The sequence below is a fragment of the Lissotriton vulgaris genome, chromosome 10, assembly GCF_964263255.1.
Source record: "Lissotriton vulgaris chromosome 10, aLisVul1.2, whole genome shotgun sequence".
Taxonomy (NCBI): Eukaryota; Metazoa; Chordata; class Amphibia; order Caudata; family Salamandridae; genus Lissotriton; species Lissotriton vulgaris.
Window position 1 is genome coordinate 970383005 of NC_141698.1, and position 15147 is coordinate 970398151.

General features: G+C 50.4%; 1 protein-coding gene across 2 annotated transcripts; it reads right to left on the reverse strand.

The window, feature by feature from the left end:
* Positions 1-453: 453 nt before the first annotated feature.
* LOC147689082 (myosin light chain 3, skeletal muscle isoform-like) lies at positions 454-13952 on the reverse strand. 2 transcript variants are annotated; one of them, XM_086941971.1, is made up of 5 exons: positions 13799-13918; positions 12346-12536; positions 9414-9587; positions 7652-7747; positions 454-1052 (listed from the first exon to the last, which is right to left on the reverse strand). In XM_086941971.1, exons 2-5 carry the CDS (start codon positions 12365-12367, stop codon positions 1048-1050), a joined length of 297 nt encoding a protein of 98 aa, XP_086798097.1. In that variant the 5' UTR covers positions 12368-12536; positions 13799-13918; the 3' UTR covers positions 454-1047. The 2 variants fall into 2 exon arrangements, with proteins under 2 accessions (XP_086798097.1, XP_086798098.1); XM_086941972.1 differs by lacking the exons at positions 7652-7747; positions 9414-9587 and having other exon boundaries at positions 13799-13952.
* Between the last annotated feature and the right edge of the window lie 1195 nt (positions 13953-15147).

Here is a 15147-nt window from a genome sequence, read left to right on the forward strand (position 1 = left end):
ATTTCCGAAAATGCTTGTTTTTCTTGTTTAAAAAGTGACCTTGTGTGATGTAACTAGTGTTTATTTAAAGCGCTGCAATACCTTCCGATAGAGTTCGCGCTAAATAAAAGTGCAGACAAAACAAATCGAACGCTTTAAAGCAAGAAAGGAACACCTCGGTGGGTGAATCACCCAGCTGGTGTCACAAGGCCCCCATAGGCAGAGCGGATGTTTCTTTCCATCCTCACCTCTGCTGATTATGTAGAGGCTACCAGGCCTTACAGTGACACCTCGTCACCCAGAATACCCTCGGCACCCTCTCCAATCTCACACCTCAGCAAAGAGCCTTTGATCAGCATTAAACAGGCGAGTGCTCCCCCCTGGGGCGCTACCTCCGGGCATAAAACACCACCTTGAGTGTACCCCTTCTTTGAGGTAGACAGTACCACATAGGAGAGGTGCAAAATAAGTGTATAATCTTGTTGTAAGCCTTTATTACTGCAAGACATAATCAGGGTTTCTTTGCTACAACAGCTTGAATTATATACAACACTACATTGGGCGCTAAAAACTGGAAAAATTCACATTGGAATGTTTAGAACTCCAACTGCTCAAAATTACTCAAAACATAACCATGAACAAATCAATTTACACTGGAAGAATACTGAAGCATTTGCTGTGTGTAATATACTAAAAAAACAAAACATAAAACCGGTTTGCCCATAGGCAATTAAAACAGAAGTGGAATGCATGCAGGGTGAACGAACTGCTCAACTTTGCGGAAAATTGTTCTTTAAGTCCACCAATGCAGTGTGCTAAAGTGTTTGGTCTTTCAGGGCAGTTTCTCAACTAGTTTTCATCAGTGGTGGTTAAGTCCCCAGAGTAATCATTTGGGTCAGCAGCATCATCCGCATCTGCACTTTCTGCCTCCACATTATCTGCTCCTCATTTTCATCGTTTTCACCATCAATGTCCTCCTTTTCGTTTTGCTCATTGTCTTCATCATTCGCATCAGTTGTTTCCTCAACTACCGATTCTCCTGTTTGTTCAACGATTTCAAAGGGATTCTCACCCTAAAAGTAAACACAAGTTTTAAACCATCTTTAGCAAAATTTTGCAGAACAAATGCACACTAACTAGTACAAAAGTAACAGCAAAAGTCTTGTGTACAGTGCAAGTAAAGAACTCAGATTTCAGATCACAAAAAAGCAGAAAGAATGTATTATTAGAAAAGGCATCTTACAACGGGGAGAACATATGCAGGACTTCTAAATTTTAGAGTATGTCCAGACAGGCCATAGGATGGAAAAATCCATGCCATGTCTATGAACGCCCATGAGCTCTGAGGAGTCCTTGTACAGAGGGGGCGGTGACTGGAATATTGAGGGTGGGCATCACATTTCCAAGAAATTAATTTCCTGCGAAACTACAATTTTTTTTGGGTGAAACTCAGTACGGAAGAAGTGTTATTTGCAAAGCTGAGGAAGGAGTAAACAGATCTGAACATTCAATATGCAGTGTGAGCCCTGGAGGCAGGAAGGGTGGAAGTGCATCCACAGCATTACAGGCTGCAAGCTAATTGTTGATGGTCATTAACTTATCAGTTTGCAGCATGTGTACCTGTTTGATTTAATTAATGATTTTATTTAATTTGTATAGCTCTTGAATCACCCCCAGGGGGGTATCTCAGCGCTTGGAAGCACAGCATAGGTCATGGGTACTCACAAACGTTCTCTCAGGGGCCAAATTTACACTGTGGTTTGTGTCCGAGGGCCGCACCAGTGGGGGCGGGGTCAGTGGGGGAGGTGGCAGGGCTAGAGCAACAAAAAAATACACAACTGACCATGAGGTTGATCACTGGTCCCTGCAGCGGACACCTTCGTCCACTGAGCCACCAGACCCGGGATACACACATCTCTTGCTCTCTCTTTGTCTCCCTCCCTCACTCTCCCTACCTCTCCCATACTCTGTTCCCCTCCCTCTGTCTGTCTTCCTCCCCCTGTCTCCCTTTCCCTCTCTCACTCCCTCCCCCCTTTCCCTCTCACTCCCTCACTGTCCCTTTCCCTCTCTCACTCCCTCACTCGGTCTCCCTTTCCCTCACTCACTCCCTTTCCCTCCCTTCCTTTCCCTCTCACTGTCTCCCTTTCCCCCTGTCACTCCCTCACTCTGTCACTCCTTTTCCCTCCTTTCCCACTCTCACTCCCTCACTCTGTCAGGGCAGTTTTCAGGAGTCTTCTGAATTTAAGATGGTCCAAACACTGTCTTAGGGCCAGCTGTAGTTGATTCCAGATGAAGGGTGCGAGAAGGACTTGCCTCCGGGTCTAGCCTTTTTTATGTTGGGGCTTTTGAGGAGCGATTGGGAGCTGGCGCGCAGAGTCCGAGCCGGGTAATAGCGGCGAAGTTTCTCTACTACATCGGGAGGGCCATTGCCCCAGATAGCTTTGTGTGTGAGACAGCAGATCTAGAATTTCACGCGCTGTCGTATTGGCAGCCAGTGTAGCTGATGAGGGAGGGGAGAGGAAGCTGATCTGGGGGGAGCATTCAGAACCGTGCAGGCGGTTGTGTTCAGTATCATTTGCAATTGGTTTAAGGAGGACTCATTTGCGGCGATCAATAGGGCGTTGCAATAGTCCAGCTTGCTTGGTATCAGGGCCTGTGTTAGGGTTTTCCTTGTTGTGTCGGGGAGATAAGTAAAATCTTTCCTTAGTAAGCCATGGGTGTGGAAGCAGGATTAGACTGTGTGAGTAACGTGTTTCTTCATGTTTAGGGACTGTTGAAGGTGAACACAGAGGTTTTTGACTGTGGTTGCCGGGGTCGGGGGTGTGCCTAGTTCTGGGGGCCACCAGGAAGGTGACCAGAGGAGGGGGCATCTCCAAAGAGCAGAACCTCAGTTTTTGCAGCGTTCAGCTGAAGGAAATTGCTTTCCATCCAGTGAGATTTCCAGCATTCCTAAAGAGAAGGTAGATTGGGCAGATTGAGAAGTTTTATTGAAAGAGAACGTAAGCTGTTGATGCTTTTATGCCTGTGGCTGAAGGGTTACCCATGTGTGGTGTGAAATTCGCTTTTAAGTAGAACTGCAGAATGGCCATATTTCTGGTTGAATACAAGACTGCAACAGAAATATACTTACTAGAAATACCAATAAAGAATTTGCTGGATTACATTTATATTTAAAGCAGACATCTCCAACGGATAGCTCTGAATCTACTGGCAGCTCACCAATACCCTGGAAGATTGGGGGTTTGACAGTGTGAAAACACGAGTCAGGATACAGGTATCCTGAACCTATAGGACACATGGGGGGACCCCCTCATGGGCAATTGCTTTTTTTTAAAAACCTATTAAAATTATAAGTGCTAACTTTTCTATGGTTGTGTGGGTAAAAATGAAACTAACGTCCCTGGAACCTTTGGCATTTTCAGTGGGTTGTAAAACGTTTTTTTTTTTTTTTTTTTTTTGGTGTAAGACATTTATTCTGTATTAAAGAGACAAATGATGTACACTGCGTCACGCCAACAACCCGGAGGCAGGCCGCTATCAGGTATACAATGCACAAGGGTCAGTAAAACAGTCCGAGGGCTATCGTCCAGCCGGAGCTGGCACTCCCAGTGATATATATAAAACAGTAGTAACGTGGTCGTGAGCAGTACAACACCTGCGCATAAGTGATCTTACTTTTCTCTCAGTGTCGCAGACATGCAGATGTATCAGGAAGCAACCAGGTCGCCTTGGAGCGAACAGCGGTCAATAACCCGCCGCGGCGGCCAGTAGGAAGGATACGTCCAGCAGCACTGTTTTCTCCCAACATACCCCCCCAACAGTCAAAAAAACTAAAACAGCAAACTGCGGTGCAAGTACATAGAATTGCTATGCAACATATCATCCGTCCTTAGGGCTGCGCGGACCTGTGCTGGAGTGTCATGAGTAAAGGCGAGTCGCGATAAGGGTGATGGTGTGGCGATTGCCACCTCCTCCACATGTAGGCGAGAGAATAAAAAAAAGGGGGGGGGGAGGGAGGAAGGGGGGGGGAGAGGAGGAGGATAAGTGGGGCTATTCGCCGAGGTCTGGGGCCGCAGGAGGGTCTGAGGGGATAGGGTCAGCGGCATATGCAGGGCCAATGGGGTTGCATGGCTAGTGCGTGTGACAATACAGGGCAGGTCCGCACTACCTCAGGGCTGACAAGCAACAAGCATTCAATCACGTAATGAACACAGTCAGCCCATATCATCTGAAACACCTGAATCCGGTGATCTCCCCAGGGTGTCCGAGCCCTCACGTTCTCTAGCCCACTGTATGAACGGGTCCCAGATATCAATAGGTCTGGAAGCGGTGGGCATAGTCTCCCAGTAGTGTGTCAGTTGTGTATGGCCATATGTTACATCTCTAATCCACCCCGTGAATGAGGGGAGAGCCCTCCTACCCCAATGTAGCGCGATCTGTCGTTTGGCATAGAGAAGGAGTAGGGCATGTAGCTTCCTGTCGCAGGGTTCAGTGTCTTTAACATAACCTAGCAAACCCAGGAGAGGAGTTGGTGTATCATTCCTATGCGTAATTTGATTTATGGCTGTAAAAACCTCCGACCAGTATGAATCCAGTTTGGGGCAGCTCCACGCCACGTGGAGAAAGGACGCATCTTCCCCTCCGCATTTCCAGCAGGAGGCATCTGCGCGGATGCCCATTCGGTGTAACAATGTCGGCGTGCGGTAATAGCGGTGTAGGAACTTGAAATGTATGAGCCGCAGTCGATAGTTCGGAGACAGTGCCGTGAGTTGCTTACAGCAGTACTCCCAGATGTCATCCGTTAGCTGATCAGTCAGATCCGCGGCCCATGCCTGTTTGGCCATGGCCTCAGTGATCGGTGCCTGCTCCTGCATGCAGTTATATAGTCTTGATACCAGCTTTTTGGGGGAAGGCCGTGAAAGCAGATTCTGGAGGGCGTCTAGTGTGCATGGCTCCTCTGGGAAGTGGGGTCCTATCTTTTTGCAGGATTCACGGAGGGAATGGTACAGTAGCGTGTCCGCGAAAGATTCTGGCAGGACATCCTCGTTCGTGTCCATCTCGACGAAGGTACCATCCGGATATAAATCAGCGAATGTGTGCAGCCGTTTTCCCCGGATCGTGAGGACGTCTCCCCTGGCGGTGAGACAAGGCAGCATCGGGTTACCCCGAAGGGGGATGGCCGGAGCATAAAGCAAAGAGAGACCCGCTCTCTTCTGCAGTTCACGCCAAGCCCAGCGGATCATCTCCACGGTATCCACTTCTCGCGACGGGCAGGAGACCTTACCGTATAGAGCCACTCGCAGCGGCAAAGGGGCGACCACGGCCAGTTCAACCGCCACATGCGGTTGATAGGGAGTAGGGAAGGCCCAGAAGTGCAGAAATTGCGCTTGGGCGCAGAGGGAGTAAAGCCTCAGATCAGGAGCACCGAGACCTCCTTGTCGGAGCGGTAGTGTGAGTAGGTCCCAGGAGACTCTCGCTTGCCCACCAGCCCACACCAATTTCAGCAATAGTGAGCGAACACGAGCGTGAAAGTGTGCTGTCATTGGTAGCGGTACGTTCACGAACAAATATAAGAATTTGGGGAGAACCACCATTTTTGCTAAGGCTATCCTTGCGACTAGGGAAAGGGGCAGTTTGTTCCAGACCTCAATTTTCCCCTCCAGCCAGTCTACCGCCCTCCCGAAATTTAGTGTCCACAACTCCTGCACATCCCGACTGACCCAGACTCCCAAATACTTAACAGCGTCCGTCTCCCACCTCAAAGGGTAGTCCGGAGCCGGGCGATTAGTCTCGTCCGTCAAGGGGAAGGCAACCGATTTAGACCAGTTAATGGACACTCCTGCTAGGCCCTCAAATCTCACGAATTCCCGAAGTAGTGGATTCATGTTGTCCTTGGGATTGATGATGTATAGGGTGACATCATCCGCGTATAACGAGATTAGTAAGCTCCGAGAGCTAAATCCGATGCCCCTTGCAGTGTGGTGTTGTCTTATCCGAGCCGCAAGCGGCTCCATTGCAATGGCAAAGAGGAGGGGTGACAGAGGGCATCCCTGCCTTGTCCCCCTGGAGACTCGGAAGGGCTTAGACACGAGACCGTTGACACTCACCCTAGCTCTAGGTTCCGTGTACAGTAGTTTAATCAAGGTCATGAAGTTTTGGCTAAAGCCCATCTGTTCCAAAACTTTAAACAGATAAGGCCACTCTAAGGAGTCAAATGCCTTGGTGGCGTCAAGGAACACCACCGCCGCCTGTACAGATGGATGCAAGTAGGGAGAACAGAAAAAATGGTTCTGAGGTTATGTGATGTTGCGCGGCCCGGGATAAACCCCGACTGATCAGGGAGTGCAATCATAGGCAGCATAGGCTGCAATCGATCCGCAATTACCTTAGCGTAGATTTTAGCATTGACGTTTATCAGAGAAAGGGGCCTATAGGAATCTAGGTGTAGCTCGTCTTTATCAGGTTTAAGGAGTGTAATTATTAGGGCTTCCCGCATGGAGTCTGGTAGGGAATTCAATTCGAGGGCCTCAACAAACACTGTATGCAGTTTCGGCGCCAACTCATCCACATAGGTTTTATAGAAGGCTGTTGTCAGGCCATCTGGGCCAGGGGCTTTGTTGGCCGGCATGTTTTTTCTCACCTGGGCTATGTCCTGGACCGTGACAGTGAGGTCCATGTATTGTCGGTGGTTATTGTTAAACCATACGAGAGCTATGGAATCCAAAAAGGCTTGCAAAGTGGGCGGTATCGTGGGCTGCCTGGAGGTGTAGAGGGAGGCATAGAAATCCGCGAAGGCGCCTAGTACTGCCTCTTGGCCCATCGCGAGGTGCCCGGCCTTGTCATATATGGTGTGGATGTAATTGGATTGTGTGCAAGGAGTTATCAACCTAGCTAGTGTTCTGCTCGGCCTGTCCCCCTCCCCATATCTGCGTGCTTCTGCCCGTTTTCCCAGGAACCGTACTTCCCTCTCCGCTTCCTCATTAAAAGCTAGCAGCTTGGTTTTCAGAGCCCCAGCTATCTCCAATGATGGGTCAGCACTAAAGGCAGCGTCTAGGTCTCTCAGTTCCCCCTCCAGCTTAGCTAACGTGTCCCTTATGGCACGCAGGACTCCCGCCTTCCGTGCTATGCACTGACCTCTGATCACAGCCTTAAAGGCGTCCCATTCTATGGCCTCAGATGAGACTGATCCAGTATTTTCGGCAAAATAATGGACTATGTCGTCTCTAATTTCTTCTACAAATACTGGGTCCGTGAGCGCGTGTGGTGGGAGGCGCCATGTGAATGCCCTGTGAATAGCGTTTGGGGGTCGCAGCTCCAATCCGCATGGGGCGTGATCTGACAGCGACCTGGCCAGTATATCAACCTTTGTCACCCACGTTGCAACTCACTCACCAGGAGAAGGATTAATTAAGGATTTGTCAGAGTAGCCGGCGGACCCACTCAGAAAGCGGCCATCTCGCTGCTCAGCTAGCCACGCCCCCCCAGTGGGTTGTAAAACTTTAATTGTGACAGACATCTGAGTAGTCAGAACAATAATTCTGGAAGGCATGGTCACTCACCATTGTGGTAACTCTCATAGAAAAAGTTGGACTGCCGATTTAACTGGCCAAGCAATTATTCAACTTGAGGCAATAGGTTCAATGTCTTCAGATATGGCTCCTAAAAATCTTACCGTTGCATACTGTTCGTACCGGGACTTGACTGTTGGGTTGTTTAGGATACTTGTAGCAGTGAGTACGCTCTCCCTTTTTATTTGTTCCTTGTAAGCCTGGAATTTTTTTTAGATAAATAAACGTTAATTTATACACATACTGCTAGTTCAACTACAATAACTTGGTTGGAACCTAGAAGAGAAGGCATTCAATGTGGACAGAAACCCTTTAGAAACTACTCTGCCACCAGGGTGTGCCAGATACGCGTTTTTAAAAAACACCAGGGACTCTTATTAGGGAATGACCCGCAATCTCGCTCCCTCCACAAGCAAGCAATCAAACCCCACCAAGCAGGCCGTGACCTGAAACCCCCAAGGGAAAAGAGCACAGCCAAGAGACCAGGCGAGCAGATAATGTGCTTTAATGTAAGCTGGGACTCCGATGTCTGTGCTCTTTTCAGGACATGCCCTTTGAAGGACACAGATTGGTCAATGAGAGAGCCCAAGGATTTGGAAAAAAAAGAAATAGGGAGAAGAGGCCATCCAATTTCAAAGACATGCCCTTCACATTGACAAAGCCTTTATTTTGAGATACACATAATTAATATTATAACCACCACACTGCCCAATTATTTCAACTATCAAACCAATGCCAAGGTGTTGGCGATGTGAAGGTCTGTAATTGTTAATGATGTGATGGGTTGCACTGACATTCATATAGAGCCACTCTCACACAGACAGAGCCACCCACACACAGAGCCGACAAAAGAAGCTATCCACACAGAGCGCTACACACAGAGCGCTATGCGCCACACACAGACAGAGCGCCACACACACACAGACAGAGCGCCACACACACACAGACAGAGCGCCACACACACACAGACAGAGCGCCACACACACACAGACAGAGCGCCACACACACACAGACAGAGCCACACACACAGACAGAGCCACACACACAGACAGAGCCACACACACAGACAGAGCCACACACACAGACAGAGCCACACACACAGACAGAGCCACACACACAGACAGAGCCACACACACAGACAGAGCCACACACACAGACAGAGCCACACACACAGACAGAGCCACACACACAGACAGAGCCACACACACAGACAGAGCCACACACACAGACAGAGCCACACACACAGACAGAGCCACACACACAGACAGAGCCACACACACAGACAGAGCCACACACACAGACAGAGCCACACACAGACACATCTTCTCACCTGCACAAAGGAAAGGACAAAAATGCACACAGGCTTCGATCAAACACCTTCCAGATTAACTGACAAGAATGCAGCAGCACGCACAGCTTCAGACCCAGCACTTACCCACCAAATACACTTCCGCCACAGAAGCAGCCAGACTAGCCAGCCACCAGGGTAAAACCAGACAGAGCAGATGTTCTGAAGAGGCCGCTACCCACAAGACAAGGACGCCACCAATTTCCAGGACATGGCTCACCAAGACTAACTATTAGTCAGTCAAAGCTCTAGCCTGTAGAATGGGCAATCCAAAAACCACTTGTAACCCAACCATGTCCCCATCCTCCCTCGCCCCAAAAGAATGTACAGTTAAATGAGATTGATAGGACACTTTGTAAGGCTGAAACAGGGCACATTAACTGTAATATCCAGACGCGGGTAGAAATCTAAGCTCGGAATCAGAAAGGGGGGCCCTGAATACTGCAGGGGGGCTGGGGAGTTCAGCAGTCAATTACTCTCTGCCTTGAAAATAGTACTGTGCCAAAATGGCCTCTTACCCAGAGTGACTAGTACATGTCGCAGCTCAGCGCCCATCACAGAGCCATTGGCTTCTTTGTCGCAGCCCCTCAGCCCCTCCACAAAGTCATCGTAGGTACCCTGGTCCTTGTTCTTCGCAATTGTCTGCAGCATGGGCAAGAACTCGTTAAAGCCAAGCTTCTTGGTGTTAAGCTCTGGGAAGGAGAGAAGAGTTCAGAGGAGCAGTCACCGGCTGCAGCAGCGTGCCAGGCTGGAGAGTACACATTAACAGTGACAATGTGATCGTCCAAGTTCCCCAAAAACCCCCTACCACCTCCAGTCAGGTTTTTGTCCCATCCCAGACTGCCAATGAATATTACTGATATGGTCCATCTAGCAACTGTGAACGAGGCAGAGATCTCCAATTCAATGTGTGGCACAGGGCAGGGTCAGAGCTGAGGGCACAGGTGTAAGAGCTGAGGGCACAGGTATAAGAGCTGAGGGCACAGGTGTAAGAGCTGAGGGCGAAGGGGTAAGAGCTGAGGGCGAAGGGGTAAGAGCTGAGGGCAAAGGGGTAAGAGCTGAGGGCAAAGGGGTAAGAGCTGAGGGCACAGGTAAGAGCTGAGGGTGAAAGGTGAGTAGAAATCTGGCGTGTGGGGAATGAGTAGAGCACAGGATACAGATTGCTTAGTGGGTGGGTGTGTGTGTGTATTCAAAGGATAAGAAGTATGCGCGGACTTCTGTGAGCTCCCCATTCCTATCGCAATACATAATGCCTTACATACTAGAGTCACATTTTCTACAGCGTGTTCCTCCTGTCACAAATCAATATTTCAACTATTTATTAAACAATTATTGCTTGAAATAGCCTGGAGGTAGGACAGCAAACGCGCCTAATTTACGAGACGGTTTCCAGTTTCCCTTTGCTGCTGGGGGGAGAGTTGCATCATAAATACCAGAAATCATGTTTCCACAATTTAATCGCCAGTAACTCCTGAAATATTTACCAATGTTAATACCAGATCTGCCACGATTGTCACATTTTATGTAATATCCAAAATCAGATACAAGCAAGACGTCGCGTCCAAGTGAAAGAGGCCCTTTAGACTCTAATGCAAGCCTAAGGTTTAGTAATAATAGCCAACGAGGATATAGTGAGCTTTTCTGACTTGCCCCCAAGGTTCAATGCACCACAGACATAATAAGCCCCTGGGTCTCATCGTAACAGACTGTGCACTCTGAAATACACCTTAAAATGTAGCTCCTTCAGATTCACCTAAGTTAATTTTTAACTGGGGGGTGCTCTGGTCCACGGATGAGTGGCGTGTGCTCAGATCCAGGGGTGAGTGGCGGGTGCTCTGGTCCAGGGGTGAGTAGCGGGTGCTCAGATCTAGGGGTGAGTAGGGGTACTCTGGTCCAGGGGGTGAGTGGCGGGTGCTCTGGTCCAGGGGTAAGTGGTGGGTGTTCTGGTCCAGGGGTGAGTGGCGGGTGCTCTGGTCCAGGGGTGAGTAGCAGGTGCTCAGATCTAGGGGTGAGTGGGGGTGTTCAGATTCAATGTTTAGTGGCGGGAGGCAGACATGGTGTAGTTGTGAGTGATTCCTGCAGAGGTCCTGTGGTGATGGCAATGTCCAGTGTAGGGGTGAATGACGGGTGCCGAGGACAAGTGCGGGGGTGAATAACATGTGCGGGGGTGCATAACGTGTGCGGGGGTGCATAACGTGTGCGGGGGTGAATGAGGGGTGATCGGGTCCAGTGTGAGTGACGGGTGCCGGGGTCCAGTGTGAGTGACGGGTGTGGAGGTCCAGTGCAGGGTGAGAGATTCAGGTTCATCCCAGCCACTCGTTCGTCTAAACCTCGCTCTCATCCAGCACCGACTCCGCATCTCACCCGCCCAGTATTACAAAATAATCCAGCGCCCACCTGTTCGTGAGCCGAAGGGGTGGCAGCGAGGGGGTGAGCTCTCTGTCCGCCATATCCCGGCTCAGGACGCCTCCGACAGACAAACACTCACTGAGTAACTACAACACCTGCCTGCTGCGCTCCATCACAGCAAAGTTCGCCCAACCGGAAGTTGCATTCTGAAGGAATCCGAGCTCGGAGCCGGCCGAGTCTGGCTCCTCTGGAATGCGGCTCCACCGGCGCAGCCTCGGCCCAGGCCTCGGGGGGGATGGATGCGGGCGGGCCACGGGCGCCTGCTCTGGGCACCAGGTTCAGGCAGAAAAGGGAAAGGCTGGTTCCGTCTGAACTCAACAGGAGGCAGTTCAGAGAGCAGCCGCTGGGCGGCGCGCCTGGCGTTTACAAGAGAGCGCCAACCTGCCAACCACTCCCAAAAGACAATGAGGCATTGCCCTGGCTGCCGTAGCCTGCCAGGGAGAAGAGCGCAGAAGAGCATGGCAGGCAGGGGGTGCACAATAATCGAGTGAAAGCCACAGACGTATGCCAGCTGCACCCTGGCCATCAGACCCCATCTCTGCCCGCCAGCGACATAATCTTCGAACTTCGCCCTCTGGTAGCAGCGCACACACCCAGTCTACCCAGCCCGTCATCATCCCAGGCTGTGCGCCTCACCCATCGGTGCCAGCTAAACGAAAACTGTTTAACCGGACCCCACATACCCTGTCGTCGGACCTACCCTCTGGTGCCAGCCACACAGCGGCGGCTGAATGGCACCGGCTAGACTTGGAACCGCATTCTTCCTTACGAGCCAATCTCTAGAGATAGATAGAGGTAGGGCGATAGATAGAGGGAGGGAGGGCGATAGATAGATAGGAGGGCGATAGATAGAAGGAGGGCAATAACAGACAGATGTCCCTTCCAATGGCTAGCCTCCATTTATGGAGCTAGCCAATGGAAGAGCAGGCGGGACAAAGCACCCATACTGCTAAACAAAAGGTTTCGCCTGCGCGATCGCTGCTGCGCAGCAGAGCGCCAGGCGAAACCTAAAAACCAGAAGCTGTCTATCTAGAAACATACCTTTTTTTGACCGCATTGCCATTTGATCCAGGTTTTCTCAATTTAGGTTTTTTGCCGACAAACGCCCCTCCAACAGGTTTATTAAGCGATTGCATCATCTTTCTTTTCATCCATCTTCCAGCAGGCCCACCAAATACCAGACTTGTCTGGTAATCGACAACAATTCCAGGTCTCTGCATACCGCCATAATCCTGCAAATTGATAACATAAAATTAGCAGAGAGTATGCAGATAAGGCAAGTTACATGGTGTGCAAAAATGTGTTAACAGTTTTATAATAATGGCAGGCATAATCCAAGAACCAATGTTGGGTGGTCAAGGAATTCGTAGGCTAAGCAGCAGTTGTTGCCATTCTGGTAGGTGTAGATACTTCTTGGCTACAATTATGAAAACTGCAGTAAGGACACTGCTGTACAGGTTTTCATTTGCATTAATGAGTTGAGAAATAAAGAAGATAAAATGCTTATAAACATGTGTGTGGTTGGGTCTGGTAGCGCGTGTGGTTTGGTTGTGTGTGGTGTGGTTGTGTGTGAGAGAACAGGGAGTTAGAGAAGAAGGCGGGGTGAAAGAACAGCAGATCAGCACAGTAAAAGAACAGGGAGTTAAAGAAGGAGGTGGGGTGGAAGAGAGCAGCAGTTCAGCACGTGAGAAGACAAGAGAACAGGGAGTTAGAGAAGGAGGCAGGGTGGAAGAGAGCAGCAGATCAGTACGTGAGAAGAGAAGAGAACAGGGCGATAGAGGGAGGGCGATAGATAAGAAAGAGAAGGAGGGCGTTAAAGTAAGGGAGGGCGATAGAGAGGAAGGGAGGGCGATAGAGAGGAAGGGGAGGCGATAGATAGAGTGAGGGCGATAGATAGAGAGGGAGGGAGGGCAATAGAGTAAGGGAGGGCAATAGATTGATAGATAGATAGAGGGAGGGCGATAGATAGAGAGGGAGGGCGATAGAGAGTGAGGGCGATAGATAGAGAGGGAGGGAGGGCAATAGAGTAAGGGAGGGCAATAGAGTAAGGGAGGGCAATAGATTGATAGATAGAGGGAGGGCGATAGATAGAGAGGGAGGGCGATAGAGAGGGAGGGCGATAGATAGAGGGAGTGTGATAGATAGATAGAGGGAGTGCGATAGATAGATAGAGGGAGTGCGATAGATAGATAGAGGGAGTGCGACAGATAGATAGAGGGAGGGCGAGAGATAGAGGGAGGGCGATAGATAGATAGAGGGAGGGCGATAGATAGAGGGAGGGCGATAGATAGATAGATAGAGGGAGGGCGATAGATGGATAGAGGGAGGGCAATAACAGACAGATGTCCCTTCCAATGGCTAGCCTCCATTTATGGAGCTAGCCAATGGAAGAGCAGGTGGGACAAAGCACCCATACTGCTAAACAAAAGTTTTCGCCTGCGCGAACGCTGCTGTGCAGCGGATCGCCAGGCGAAACCTCTATCCAGAAACATACCTTTTTTGACTGCATTGCCATTTGATCCAGGTTTTCTCAATTTAGGTTTTTTGCCGACAAACGCCCCTCCAATGGGTTTATTAAGCGATTGCATCATCTTTCTTTTCATCCACCTTCCAGCAGTCCCACCAAATACCAGATTTGTCTGGTAGTCGACAACAATTCCAGGTCTCTGCATACCGCCATAATCCTGCAAATTGATAACATAAAATTAGCAGAGAGTATGCAGATAAGGCAAGTTACATGGTGTAGATAGATAGAGAGAGGGAGGGCGATAGATAGATAGAGGGCGATAGACAGATAGAGAGGGAGGGCGATAGACAGAGGGAGTGCGATAGATAGAGGGATTGAGGGAGTGCGATAGATAGAGGGATTGAGGGAGTGCGAGAGATAGAGGGATTGAGGGAGTGCGAGAGATAGATTGAGGGAGGGCGAGAGATAGATTGAGGGAGGGCGATAGATAGAGGGAGGGCGACAGATAGAGGGAGGGCGACAGATAGAGAGAGGGAGGGCGACAGATAGAGAGAGGGAGGGCGACAGATAGAGAGAGGGAGGGCGACAGATAGAGAGAGGGAGGGCGACAGATAGAGAGAGGGAGGGCGACAGATAGAGAGAGGGAGGGCGACAGATAGAGAGAGGGAGGGCGACAGATAGAGAGAGGGAGGGCGACAGATAGAGAGAGGGAGGGCGACAGATAGAGAGAGGGAGGGCGACAGATAGAGAGAGGGAGGGCGACAGATAGAGAGAGGGAGGGCGACAGCTAGAGAGGGAGGGCGATATCTAGAAAGGGAGGGCGATCGCTAGAGAGGGAGGGCGATCGCTAGAGAGGGAGGGCGATCGCTAGAGAGGGAGGACGATCGCTAGAGAGAGGGCGATAGATAGATAGAGGGAGGGCTATAGCTAAGAGGGAGGGCGATCGCTAGAGAGGGAGGGCGATCGCTAGAGAGGGAGGGCGATCGCTAGAGAGGGAGGGCGATCGCTAGAGAGGGAGGACGATCGCTAGAGAGGGAGGACGATCGCTAGAGAGGGAGGACGATCGCTAGAGAGGGAGGGCGATCGCTAGAGAGGGAGGGCGATCGCTAGAGAGGGAGGGCGATCGCTAGAGAGGGAGGGCGATCGCTAGAGAGGGAGGGCGATCGCTAGAGAGGGAGGGCGATCGCTAGAGAGGGAGGACGATAGATAGAGAGGGAGGGCGATAGATAGAGGGAGGGCGATAGATAGATAGAGGGAGGGCGAGAGAGGGAGGGTGATAGATAGAGAGAGGGAGGGCGATAGATAGAGAGAGGGAGGGCGATAGCTAGAGAGAGGGAGGGCGATCGCTAGAGAGGGAGGGCGATCGCTAGAGAGGG